At 37.4% G+C, this 13,483-nt stretch overlaps 1 protein-coding gene across 8 annotated transcripts in view; it reads left to right on the top strand.

Moving 5' to 3' along the window:
• Positions 1-13,483, top strand: part of EPHA6 (EPH receptor A6) — a 371,203-nt gene that overhangs the window by 14,045 nt on the left and 343,675 nt on the right. For all 8 annotated transcript variants that reach the window (XM_086884184.1, XM_086884183.1, XM_086884182.1 and 5 more), the window contains exon 2: positions 13,087-13,151. In XM_086884184.1, the coding sequence (XP_086740310.1) occupies positions 13,087-13,151 (65 nt within the window). The remainder of the gene's footprint in view (positions 1-13,086; positions 13,152-13,483) is intronic.

Genomic DNA, 13,483 nt, shown 5'->3' with positions numbered 1-13,483 from the left:
CTATTTAGAATTTTACACTACCAGTTACTGATTATGTATTTTGGATTCTAGCTACAGTTGTGGTGACAAGTTGTTTTAATGGAAGCAAATCTGTGCAAAACCTGTTAGCTGCATCCGTTTTCCAAGTCCTACCTCAGTCCTGATGTGCAGAGAATAATAATGTTTCTTTTTAACAGTGTTCACTGTCTTCCTGTACAGCCTCTAAATATGTTACCACTTTTCAGTACCTCTCCTGACTATGAAGCATTCTCCAATCCCTGTTTTCCTTCAACTCCGGTTCTGCCTTCTGCTGTGAATTTTTTTGGCTTTTCAGCACAACATCTCTCTTCCTCTGCTTTAAATGGAGAGAGGGTAGATTCAGATTGGCTATAAAGAAGAGATTCCTTACTGTGAGGCTGGTGGAGGACTGGCACAGACTGCCCAGAGGAGTTGTGGCTGCCCATCCTTGGGAGTGTCGAAGGCCAGGCTGGATGGTGTTGGTAGCAATCTGGGAAAGTGGAAGATGTCCCTGTCATTGCAGCTGGACTAGATAGTCTGTAGAGGACCCCTCTGAGCTGAACTAATCTATAGTTCTGTATTTCTGTGGTATGCTGGATAGCCTTCCTAGACAAACTGAGCATTTTCATTATGTTGTAGTCTTCAGATAGGAGAAAAGAACATTTTTTTTTAAAATTACTGCCTATTTTTCCCCTTAATAGAGTAACTCATCTCCAAAGTTGTGGTGCTGTTTGTGCCTTTCTCATATTTTCTGTGCTCAGACATTTCAGGCAGAATGGCAAAAGAGGAAAAATAAAAAAAAAATTTTAAAGAAAAATGTCATAAAGCACTTTTTAATTCCAACATTTCCTGTGTGGTAATCACTGAAATATTGAGGTTCCCATCTTGTCACTGGCAGTGTGTGTGTATTATTATTATATAGTCTATATTTGGCATTGCCTGCAGAGTCCCTGGGCAGTGCTCCAGCCATCCTCAGTGACATTGCTCTTGCATCACTGGGTTGTGTAACAGGCACTTAAGTCTCAAGCAGCCCTTTGAAGCGGTGCTTTGAGCCAAGTCCCAGAGAGCTGCTGTCTTTCCAGCATTTGACTACTGATGCAGTGCTGTACCTGTCTAAATCACCTCTTGTACTACAGAGAATCTGAAAAAAAAACCCTTAAAAAATGGAAAAGCAGTCTTTTTACTTCCACTTTTTGATGTGAAGTCAGAAAAATTATTGATTTTTTCCAATTAGATTATTTCATAGTGCAAAAAGCAGGGTAACTATATACTGTGGAAGATGAGCCCAGTTACTCAACAGTTTACTACGTGAATGATGGCATTCTGATATCTATTTAATGCTTTTCAGTTATCTTTGAAATTTAAATCTCCTTGAATGTGCATTAAAAGTATATCATTCAAAGCTCAAAGTTTTTGCATAGTAGAGGTGGGTACTCCATGTTGTCCAGTATTTTAAAATAATTTGATCTTTGGTTAGATAATCAAACTTATTTCCTGTCAAGTGACAAGCTTTTCAGTATATTTATTTGTTTATAATGTTAAAAGTATTGCAAACCAGATTAATTGATAAAAACAGTTGAGCCTTTGTGTTGATGTTCCACTGTATGTAAAGAGTCTAAGATTTTGCAGAGCCACTGATTATTAGTATTACTTTGGCTTGACAGCCTGACCTAGCACCTGTAAAATGTTCATGCTGTGAAAACTTGGTGCTTGACACCATAAATTATAAATGAAGAGCTAGTGGAAGAAGTGACAGGCTGATGAGGTGAAACAGAATTACAAAGCTCAAAAACATTTAAACTGACTGGCTGTGTGGATATTTAATCAAAGGAGATAAGAAACATTTTAACATAATGAATATGAACTTAGGAGATATCTCTGGGAATATTTGTCACGAGTGTAACAGCTCTGCTTTCTAAGAAGCTGCATTTATTTTGGTATGTTTTTGAGGTTCTGCATTAAAATAAAACATACAGCCATATGTTAACCTCATTTTCTGAACTGCCTTTGTGTTCCATCCTGGAAGGTTTTTATTTTCATATAACTTCTGCTAAACTCCTCTTCTGTACATCATGATCACTTTCAGTCTATAGTCTTAGAGTAGTAAGGCCAAGTGTATTAAATATCTCACTTCTCAGGCAGAAAACTTGTCAAACAAAAGAGGTACCACTTCAAGAAGCAAAGGAGAAAAACGGATCAATTAGCATGAGAGTGTTTTGTACAGCTGAAAATCACGGCTGCTTCTCCTTTGATATGCCCATAGCTTGTGGATCTACTGATGACTTTCCTTATCTACTGACAGCTAAAGTCATTACTAACCACATCACCTCTAACCAGTAGAAAAAATCCTGAATGTAGCCTTAATAGTCCTCCTCTAGCCTTTGTATGTCATTTGCTTCCTTAGGTGTTGTTGTTGGTACACTGCAAGTGCAGGGCAGCCACTCCCTCAATCCCTCAACCCTCCCAGGTGGGATGGGGAGGAGCATTAAAAAAAACCCCTTTTTGGTTGAGATAAGAACAGTTTAATAATTGAAACAAAATAAAATGTAATAGAATAATAATAATAACAATTATTATTATTATTATTATTAATAATAATAATGTGATTAAGAAGAACAGTTGGAAGTAAAAAGAGAGATAAAACCTAAGAAAAGCAAGTGATGCACAATGCAGTTGCTCATCTCTCACTGTCCAATGCCCAGCCCGTTCCCAAGAACTGATCAGCTCCTCAAAGCCAACACCATTCAGGCAACACACTGGGCATGATGTTCTGGGGTATGGAATATCCCTTTGGCCCGTCTGGATCACTTGTCCTGGCCGTGCTCCCTCCCAGCTTTCTGTGCACTGGCAGAACGTGAGGCACTGAAAAGTCCTGGACTTGGGGTGAGCATTACTCAACAACCCAAACATTGCTGTGTTACCTTTCTTATTCCCATACTAAATCCAAAACACAGCACTGCAGTAGCTGCTGAGAAGAAAATTACCTCTATCCCAGTCCAAACCAGGACACTGAGTCAATAAGGAGATCAGGGAGCAAGTCTTTTTATTTTAGTGGGAAATACTAACTTCATCCTGTTTGTGTGGCATTGCCATAGGTCTGGAGTGGATAATTAGAAATGTCCTGTCGCTTCTGGAGGCCCATTTGTATGTGTTGTGGACAAATTCTGAGTGTTAGTTCAGAGTACAGCTGTGCAACAGATGGGGACTGAACACAGTTGTGCTTTCCCACCCTCTGCAGCCCTTCATATGGACAAATTTAACTTTTCTGTTGGCTGGGAAAAGCAGGTGGGTCAGGATCTGCCATTTCTGTGCTGGATCTTTGCATTGCTTTCTGCATTGTAGCTTTTCTGCCTGCAAAATAGTGATGACCCCATTCTGGTTTTTATCATGTAAAAATATGGCCTGGGTGTAGGTAAAGTCTGATTTAAATTTGCCTGGAGTTAAAAAGTTAGGCTGAAGTACAGAAATACTAGAAGACTGTGAGAGAGTGGTAGAGTCTTTGGCTTCAGTGAGTGGGTCTGTGCACTGCAGAAGAGCCCTCCTTCGTGTTTCATGTCTGGAACTTCCCTGCTGGTTGTTCCCATGTCAGGTTTGCGTGTATGTCAGAGTTTCAGAGTCCCAGTTCTTGCTCTCAGCCTGTCTGGAGCAGCTCTGTAGCTCTGAGCACACCTTGTCTTGTTCCCTTGTCTTAGTTCTTGAGGCAGAGGTTCTCAAACAGCTCTTCATGGGGCTGTGCTGCTAATCAAGCACAAACTTCAGTTGCTTCAGCCTTTGCTCCTCTCCTAAGATTTGTTTGTTCTGTTCCTTAGAGTCAGCAAACTGCTAATTTTTCATTATCGTTATTAAGTGACTACTTGAGTAAGCAGTGACCATCTCTCCTCCCAGTTCTGATTTGTGATGTTACCAGCTGTTCTCTTCAAAACTTGTTTCTTTAAAGGGACTGCTGTGGAACACTCCACACTTCTCACTCCACTTAAAAAGAGACAGATTGTAAGGTTGGGAGGTGTTTCTGTATCGACCTTCCCAGGTATGCATTGGGAAAAGGCAACAAAACTTTGCAATGCCATTTCATTCTTTACTATTAGAGAGACTGCGTCTTTGGGTCAGAGCAGGGCAAGGAGGAATGGGTGCCTAAGGTGGGTTTGATTATGCCCATGAGCTCCAGAGGGAAGTTTCTACCCTGCCTTAAACAGGAATTCTCTGAAAGTATGGAGTATAAGAGCAATAGCCATGGAGTTACTAACTTCAGAATTAGTTTGGCTGACAGTTATGTATAGGTATTGTTACAGTTTTCCAAAAGCTTTTGTATGTTGGGGGGGGGGATTTTCACTTATGGATGTTGTAACCTTAACTTTTTGTTCATTTTATCACCACTCAATACAAGTATTAAAATAAAAAACATAAAAGAAACTGCTTGTAAGAATGCAGACTAAAAAAGGTTAACAGCAAAACGAAGAATATTAAATTTAGCATTAGTCCCAACCTTAGAGAATAGGCTTCAACACACAAGTCATTTACCAGTGCAAGGAAAGATAAATCTGTTTGTCTGAATTTCAGTTGTTTCTAATTTCCCTAATGAAGATATACACTTAGGTTAATAAACAGGGCTGACAAAATTGTCAGGTATTCGTGTTCATTTAGGAAATGCTGCCCAGTAATCTGCTGTTGACATGAACATGATGGTGAATTGAATATCAATTAGTATTTTCAAGGAAGAATGAAAATTATTTAATAGGGCAGCTGGGCTCCTATCATCATTTTGTGGCTCCTGTTTTTATCAGGGTTAGCTCTTGATCTTTTTGTATTACACATGTGAAACCAAAAGCATAGAAAATAATACAGCTCTGGTGTTTTCTGGAGCTGTGAACAGCATTAATTTATCTCATTTCATTTTAACAGCAATCTCTGCTGTAAAGGAGTATCTTAAAGCTGAGTCAATGGTAAGAGCACATTGTTTCCCTGGTACCTAAACCCCTTTTTCCCCATTTCATTCTATGTGAGGGGCACATTAAAGCAGAGCAATCTGCCTCTGCCTGCCAGGACTTCCCTGCTCTGTGTTGACTGCCTGTCCTGCAGGGCTGACATTGCAGTGCTCGGTCCCCTCTGGTGCATTACAAACACAGGAGTTCATCCCCCCTGGCTGAGCTATGGATTCCACAACCTTCTCCTGCCTTGCCTTCCCATCTGAAAGTGCACTGATCAACAAAATCACTTTGAAATCACTTTGATGCTGCTCTTGAGGAAAAAAGCTCTGTTCAGGCTAGGAGAGGTAGGACATTACCTACTCATTTTCCATTCCACAGTTACCTGAGGAAAACCTGGGGCCTCATCTTTTTCTGAGGTAAGCCCATTTATTTTGGATGTGAGTATGCTTTATTTTTACCTCAGTAGTTTTGTTTTTTTCTTGTGCTGATGAGTAAGACTCACATGGGAGAAGCAAGTGCCTGTGTGAGACCTCAAAATACAAAATGTTTACAGCTGTCTTAGAGCAAAATAACCTGCTGGGCGGTAGAGTAAGTAGTTAAGATACAGCCATGTACAATTTGGAATTGTAGCTGTTACCCTAGAAAGATATCAGTGCAGAAATTGTCATGTGTTTCTGCACTGACAGAATTTCTCTATGCATTTGGTGCCACTGAATGTGTCAAGTGGATTTCCAAGGCTTCATTTGGTATTCATGAAATAAAACTTGGAGTCCACCTTCCATGGGGAAGACTGAGTCTTTTATGGACTTTTATTATGTGCCTTTAAATGATAAATTGTTGAATTTCTCCTCCCACTTGGATATCTTTGCCAGAGTTATAGACAGGGATTAAAATAATGTAAAGAAAAAGAACACAACATTTTACTGTTCTTTCTTTTGGGTGCAAGGATTTGTGTTTATTGAAAATAATTGTCTGTCTTAGGTATTTATAAATTGTAAGTTACAGTAATTATCAGATATTTTGATAGGTGTATAAAGTATTGCAGTTACTTGTTTTACAGTGAAATGGGATTGCTAAGGGAGGAAAAATGCTCCTGTTAAAATATGTTTGTGGTGGGAAACTTTAAACCCTGAAGTTAACTTAGAGCTTGACAATTGTTTTTTAGATCTGGTTTTAAATCCTGGTTTCGGAAAGATGGGTGTAACTGATGTAACTGAGTGTTCTGCAATGGTTGGCAATGCTAGTAATGATATAACATGAGAATAAAGGAGTTCATGCTGATTTTTAAAGTGAGAACAGAGGAAAGTATGAAAAAAGGATGTAGTAAAACTGAAACCATTGGGTATGAAAATGTTGGTTTCCATTCCAGAGAGAGATGGAGCAGTAGGGTTATAGCAGCCTTCTCCTCAAAGGAGAACATGCATCTTTGCATGTAAAGTATGGAAAAGATAATTCTATTGTCTCTGTAATATGATAAATTTTAATTTAATTTAAAAAAGATGTTGCTAAGAAATAGGTAAGAATGTGTTCTAGGAAACAAATGTTGCATGTAAAATGTGAGTGGTGGCTTTTTTTTGTTGTTGTTTTGTTTTGTTTGTTTGGGTTTTTTGTTTTTGTTTTCCCAAAAGATCCATTGTTTGTTTTAATCTTGTTTTCTCAGAGCCACAGGATATCAAATTATATCTATCCAGGAAGTCGTGGAAAAAAGTAAGACTGAACCACATAACTGAATCAAATGAGAAAAGAGGGGAAATTATTCCTTAAACATCTGTATGTCATGTATGGAAATAAAAACTGTGCTGTGGGGGAATTAGTTTTTGAAGATTTTCACTGGAGAATCCTCGTGTCATGAGGTAAAACAGTACCAAGAGAAAGACAGGCATTTATCCAACATAACCCCGTCTAATAATGTTGCAAACTGCTTAGCACTGAGAAGATAAATGTATCATGAATGGGATGTTTGGTTTAGTACATGAAAAATTATTCTGGCCAGTTCTCATTCAATAGAAGAGAATTTTAAAAGTGTTTGTGTGAGTGTGAAAATATGAAAAAAAAATAGGTAATGTAGAAATTCCTTTTAAAAGTCCTTGATTAGGAAATTATTGATCATTAAAAAAAGGCCAGTTTCGGATAACAGCTCAACTTACATTGGAGGTAACATGAAAGCAGAAACTAGAAATATAAATATTTCTCATTATTAATGAAAAAGAGAGAATACATGTGAAAATTAGCACATGTTAAAAAATAGGTAGTGTAGAAAACTGAAAATAAAAAATGTGTTAGGTAAAAGCCCAAGTCTCACAACTCTCTGGATAATGGGAATTTCTCTATTGCATTACGAATAAAAATGTTTGTGTGAATGGTATTGAACTATTTTTAGAAAGAGGCAGAAAATAATGTGTTTGAAATTGGGAAAATCAGAAATTAGTGATTTTAGTCATGTAAGATGAAGAATATGAAGTACTCCCCATCTGGTGTAAATAGTTTTCTTCCAAGAGTCCTGAAAGAATTGGCTGAGGACATCTCTGGGCTACTGATGGTAAATTTAATGAGTCTGGGGACTCGGGGAATTCAGGAATATTGGAAAAGCGTAGGTGTTAGAGTTGTGGTTTGAAAAGAAAAGGGAAGCACCATTAACCAGGTAACTAGATTTTTATAAAACTCACATTTGGAGAAGTCATTTATCTCCCCTGCTCTGCCCCAAGGCAACAAGAGATTATGCAGAAACCAGGCCTGACAGTGTTCAAGGTGTCTTAAAAGCCTCCTGGAGTGGAGATTCCCCAGCTTCCCAATTAGTCACAGCTCTCCCTCTTCTTTACAACTGTAGGGTAGCAAGGATTTTCTTAGAGTCTGACATAAAACTCTTGGAAATGTTGAGGAGAGTGGAAGGATTACTCTCTCTGTTTTGCTGGCTCTAATCCCGCTTATCTCAGGCAAACAGCATTGTCAATATTTTGTTTACTCTCAGATTTGCTGTGACTCCTGTACACTTCCCTGGCAGAATTGCTATCTAGACAGGTGCTCCTCATACTTTATTACTGCATCTCATTAATCTTGCCTAAACCAGATAGCTGTTGCATGCAAAATAATGAAAATTATGGAAAAGGATTCAATTGATACATGTATAATGAATATAATGAATGCCAGTTTATTTAGTTTATGGAAAACAGGCCTGGTCATAAATCCAAGCATTTAAATAATTTTTCCCAGCTGATCATACGTTAATTGCCAAGGTAACTTGGATACTGCATATCCCCTTCTTCTTTCTGTCTTCCTTGGGCAGGCAAGCCACAGCAGTAATATGTTGAGGTTTTTTATATTATAATAGAATATGACAGAGTGACAGAATTTTCTGACAGTAAAAAGCTTTTTTTTAGCTTTTTTTTTTTTTTAAACTAAATGATTTTAAAAACCCCTGAGGTCTAAGAAACCTGAAAGTAGTTTTAGTGACTGTTAAATCACAGAATTTGAGATATACACTCTTCTGTATTCTAACATTTTTCATTCTGAAAATAAATATAAACTCAATACTTGACAAAAGGAGTAGCAAGTAAGGAAAGAGGGTGTGCAGACAGGGAGGAGCTTTAATCACTTAGTAAAGGTCAGCCCTTGCAAATGAAACTTGTTTTAGTATAAACAAATGGGTCTTTGTACATTCAAGAGCAAAAACATAACCCAAACTGAAAAAAATAATGATGAAAAGGAGTGAGTCTGTATAGGGTGGTGATCTAGATAGAGTAATAACAGCCTGTGAGTACAGTGCTGCAGCAAAAAAAACAGGTTATTGTGACCCTGGATATATAAACAGGATATAAAAATAGCCAGGGCTCTTAATATATGTCGTTACAAGGAGTGATTTGAGAATACTCCATGTGATCCTCTCTTAAAAATGAAAAAAAAAACCTCATAAAACCTGAAAAAAAGTACAGACACTTCAGAAGAGAGCAGCAACTCTCTTGAGGGCTGGAAGTGAGAGACTTCAAAAGCTCTGTGTTTGCCTTATAAATACAAACTTTGCAGTCAGTAATAAAGTTCTCAGGGACAAAAAAAGGTGCCAGTTTTTCACATTTCTGAGGGTCATCTGTAATGCCTCCCTACCTTGCTGGAAGATACTGAAACTTTCAGGGGGTTTTTGGGTGTCCTTTACGCAGTACAGATGAGATGTTCCTGAGTTCTTAGTGTTGTCTCCAGATCTGTGTATTTGCTCTGCTTTCCTTGCAAATCTTAGGTTTACCCACTCTAGAGGTAACACTGAAATGTCTAAAATGAGCAGATCTAACTGGGTGATCCGACATTAGACTGTGATTCCAAAATCCTGTATGTATTGTGTTAATTCACATATACCCTGTCTAGAAAAAGAAGAAAAGAAACTGGTGAGATTTATGTTTGGAAGACTTTTTTCCTTGGTTGTACAGAGATGGTTGCAGAGTTCATCTTTAGAAGAGTATTTTGGAATGAAAATGAAAATTCCACCCTGTCAGTCCTTGGAGCTGTGCTCGTCATAATTTTAGGTAAAACAGTTTCCTTGGGACCAGGTAAAACCTCTGAAAAGATTAATTTCAGTTGTAAAGTCTGATAATAGCAGTGTAAGATAATGTCCAGAATAAAGGAAACTGCAGCTCAATACGCCATAATGAGTAATAATAATACAATATCTATTAAAGTATGTGCTGGAAAACAAAGCTAAACACTTCTAAGAATGAAGTGTGCAGGTATTTAAACAACAAGCTTACAGATGTATGTTTAAGTCTGTATATTATTGTTGGGCAAGTGTTAGTATCCCCAGTTCAGTTATTTAAGGAAGGACATTCAAGTGCTAAATCTGAGTTCTTTTTATCCAGAGTTTTTTTTAAAAGGATCTTTGAGTTCATTTTGAGTCGTGACGTGACTTCGTAGTGGCAGACCAAACTCTTGTTCACTGTGCAAGTTTTAGAGCCATCACCTCAGAAAAGTGCCTGCTAAAAGTGGAGGTTGGATGTCACTAATGTCAATAACATTGCTGATTTTCAACCAGCTTTTCCCATAAAATATTCACTGCAGTAGTTCCAGACATACTTCTGTTTATGCTGGCAGCTAATGGCTTGTCCATAATGGACACTTTTCATTTTTCTTAAGAAGGATGGAGCATTTTATGGCATACAAAGGTGCATAAATAAGTAAATGTAGGGACAAGGGTCAATAAATACGACTTTGTGATCCCATTAGCTTTTCAGAGAATTTTCTCATTATAAGCATCATAGGAGTAGTGCCCACCATCTTTTTTTAGTCTCTCTGCATGTGAATTTCCAGTTCTTTTGCAGGCAGAGGGGAAGCCTCCTCTCCTGTGTGTAATTCAGATGTTTACATACTGGCATTCCTTTTAGCCTGGAGCTCTTTGACAGAGGGAATTTTCTGCCATAAGAGCTGTGAGTTGGAAGTGCCTTGGCAGTGCAGATTTGTCTGCCATCAGGTTTGTGCTGCTGGGAGTAGGCTGCTTCTTGATCACCTGGTTTAAAGCTAGCTTGGTTGTCTCTGTCCCACCCTGAAGTCTAGCATGGAGATAACTCCAAACCTCCAAAGTGTGCGAGGATTTTATTGCTTTATCCATGTCCTCATTTGTATAGCAGGCCCTGCTGAATCCACAGCTTCACTGGAGTTTGTGTTTCTTTGGCATAAACATCAGATTTACTTGATCTTTCAGTATTTGCACGTTTTTGATGGGTGGTTATTTTATGTCATGTAATATAAATGGTGTTGGAAAGACAGTCTTTCCACTTTTATTATTTTCATTTCTGATCCTGCAGGTGATACCATTCTAGTCCTGGTTAGTAGTTGTTTGGTGGTTTGAATTCTCCAGTTGGAGAATTCTCTGATTGGTTTGAATTTTCCAGTTCTTACAGATTTGGTAGCTAGAGGCAAGAATATGTGAGCATTCAAGAGTTTGGTATGTCAAAGGTATCAAAAACTGTATTTTAACAAAACTTGATTACTCATTGGGGATCATTTGGTAAATGTATATGAGGAATATTATTAGATCATGGCTCAATTAAATCTAAACTTAATATACTTTCAGTGATGAATTTACTCTAGTTTTTAATTTTTTAAATGTATAGCTTTGAGCCTTCAAATAGTACTTGATTAATTCAGGCAAGGAATTAATTAATTCAGGCTTCACTGAAGAAATGAATTCATTAATTTCATTTAGTTTTCCTTTCTGTATTTTGGGTCTTGTTCCACAGAAGTATTAATTTTGAATATGTGGATGATATTTATTAAATTGCAGTCTTGCTACCACAGAAATTGTAAAACTGAAATGACTCTTCAAACCCTAATGCTGCTCATAGGAAAATTTATTTCTACCTGCAGATCCATAGGAATAGCACTTGACAAAGAGTGAGATATAAATTGAAATTTAGCTGGAAACAAAGTACATAACAAATGGTCCATGTTTTCTGGGTGGAGAGAGGAGGGGGGAAGAGATAGGAAAGAGAAAACAAACACTTAAGATGAAGTGAAACATTCTCAGAAACCTGCTGAGCAGTTGGTTCTCTCTATGAAAAAGAAATATGTAAACCCAGTTTGTTTGGGTTTATTTTGAGGTAACAGTAGATTAAAGTTTTAAAAGTTTTACACAGGAAACTGCTGTGTCAAATGTCAAGTGAGAAGATGTTTTTTTTTACTCTTCCACAAGTGCATGGTAGTCTGACACAAATAGAAAATACTATGACAGCTATAAATCAGCTTTTTAAGCAAGTGGAAAGCAGCAAGTGTCAATGAGGATTGTGATCTGTTTTTTTAAAGAAGTAAAATGGGGATTGTAAAAAATGGTTAATTTATACTCATATTACTCACGAAGCTTTATACAGTGAAGTGGTGAAGAAGTGGAGAGCAGACTACTCCCTTTGTTGAATATATTTTAAAAATATCATTATTTCTTCACGTAAACCATTAAGCTTTTATGTGGTTTATGTTGAGCTTTTTACTTGCCTCTGTTGATGAGACAGCAGATCTCAGTTTCAGGTTAAAAGTCACCATCCATTCAGACATGGAGGAGCTCTAAGTGTCACTGGTACAAAAGAGAAGGGAAGATGCTGGGTCAGGTTCCCTCTAATGAGCTGCCAAGTTCAGTGTCCATGCCAAGGTGCCTTTTCCATAAGGCAGAAAAACATGAGCTGGTTCTGCTGCTGCTGTACTGCTCTGTAGAATCACATTATATATAGCTGTACATTGATTATTTGGACAGACAAGATGTGGAAGATAGCACATGGCAATATAAACCCAACAATTGCATGAATACTGGGGTCATGTTTCAAATTAATTGCTTAATTATTTTTTTCCATCATCTAACAATTCAAAGAAGAACTGGAATTAGTGGGCTGTAAGGAGGAACTCAGCATTCAAAACACACCAACTCAATAATTAAAATAAACTGCCCTGTATAATACTTAATTTTGTGTTTAAATCCTAATACACTTATTCATGTATACATCTAATACATAGATTTCTGAAGTTAGAGGGTCAGATGAAGCAATTCCATTAGAGGGCAGTAGTACCTGTGGGTAGAATGTCTCATGTGCTATATATAATTTGTTTAGCACCAGTGAATGGAAGTGAAAAAGGAAGTTAATGTAATTTAACATAAAAATAATGCAGACACATTTTGTAATATACAATAATGGACATCCTATCATATATCAAAAAATCCAACATGAATATGACAGAAGTGATACAAAATATACGCAGTGGATATTAACACTGTGATACCCCATGCAAGAGAGAAACTGAAGTTGACTTTCTGTGTTCTCGGTTTGTAAATTCTGTAACTTTATTTCTGGGAAGTTTATGGGTTTCATAAAATAAAACAACTTACTTTTGAAACTGTGTATTTTATTAGTTTTGATGCCGCAGACTTTCCAGATTTGCGAGCAAGGGATTGTAGGAATGTGCATGTTTGATCAGGCATCTTTAATGGTTAAATATCAATAGTGTACTGTGATTTGGCAATGATTTCTGCAAAAGATTTAGGGGTATCTATGGGTTTTGAGGCATTTTTAGTTAAGAAATGTAAGCCATGAAAGCCCAAATGAACATGGGTAGCATGGCAAGTTCAGTCCTTCCTGTTTTAATACTTTGCTATGTCTAATCCAAGCAATACCACAAACACCATTTCTCTTTCCATTTTCAGTTGTGTTACTTGATACTACAACTGCCCTGGGAGAACTAGGATGGAAAACATTTCCCTTAAATGGGGTAAGTCTCTCATCATTTTGGTTTTTTTTGGTCTGGATTTTGGCATTCTGACACTCTGGAAGTGAATGACTGTCATACTTGGGTGGATATTCCTGCAATATAGACTTGTCTGGAAGATTTTAGTTGTTCTTGGGACTGGAGCTGCCTGTGTTGTGAGTAGGAATTACAGATTACATATGCATTATTATGTTCTTCTCTTGCTTTTCTGAGTACTAAGTATCTATCTTACTTTAAATCCAGTTCTAACTGTTACACATCATAAAGTTTCAAAATAAAAAATTCCTATGCTGGAGGAATGTGTTACAACTACTTTAAAATTATTATTATTATTA

This window comes from Cyanistes caeruleus, chromosome 3 (genome assembly GCF_971803275.1).
Source record: "Cyanistes caeruleus chromosome 3, bCyaCae1.hap1.1, whole genome shotgun sequence".
Lineage (NCBI taxonomy): Eukaryota > Metazoa > Chordata > Aves > Passeriformes > Paridae > Cyanistes > Cyanistes caeruleus.
This window is presented reverse-complemented; position numbering and strand designations above follow the sequence as displayed.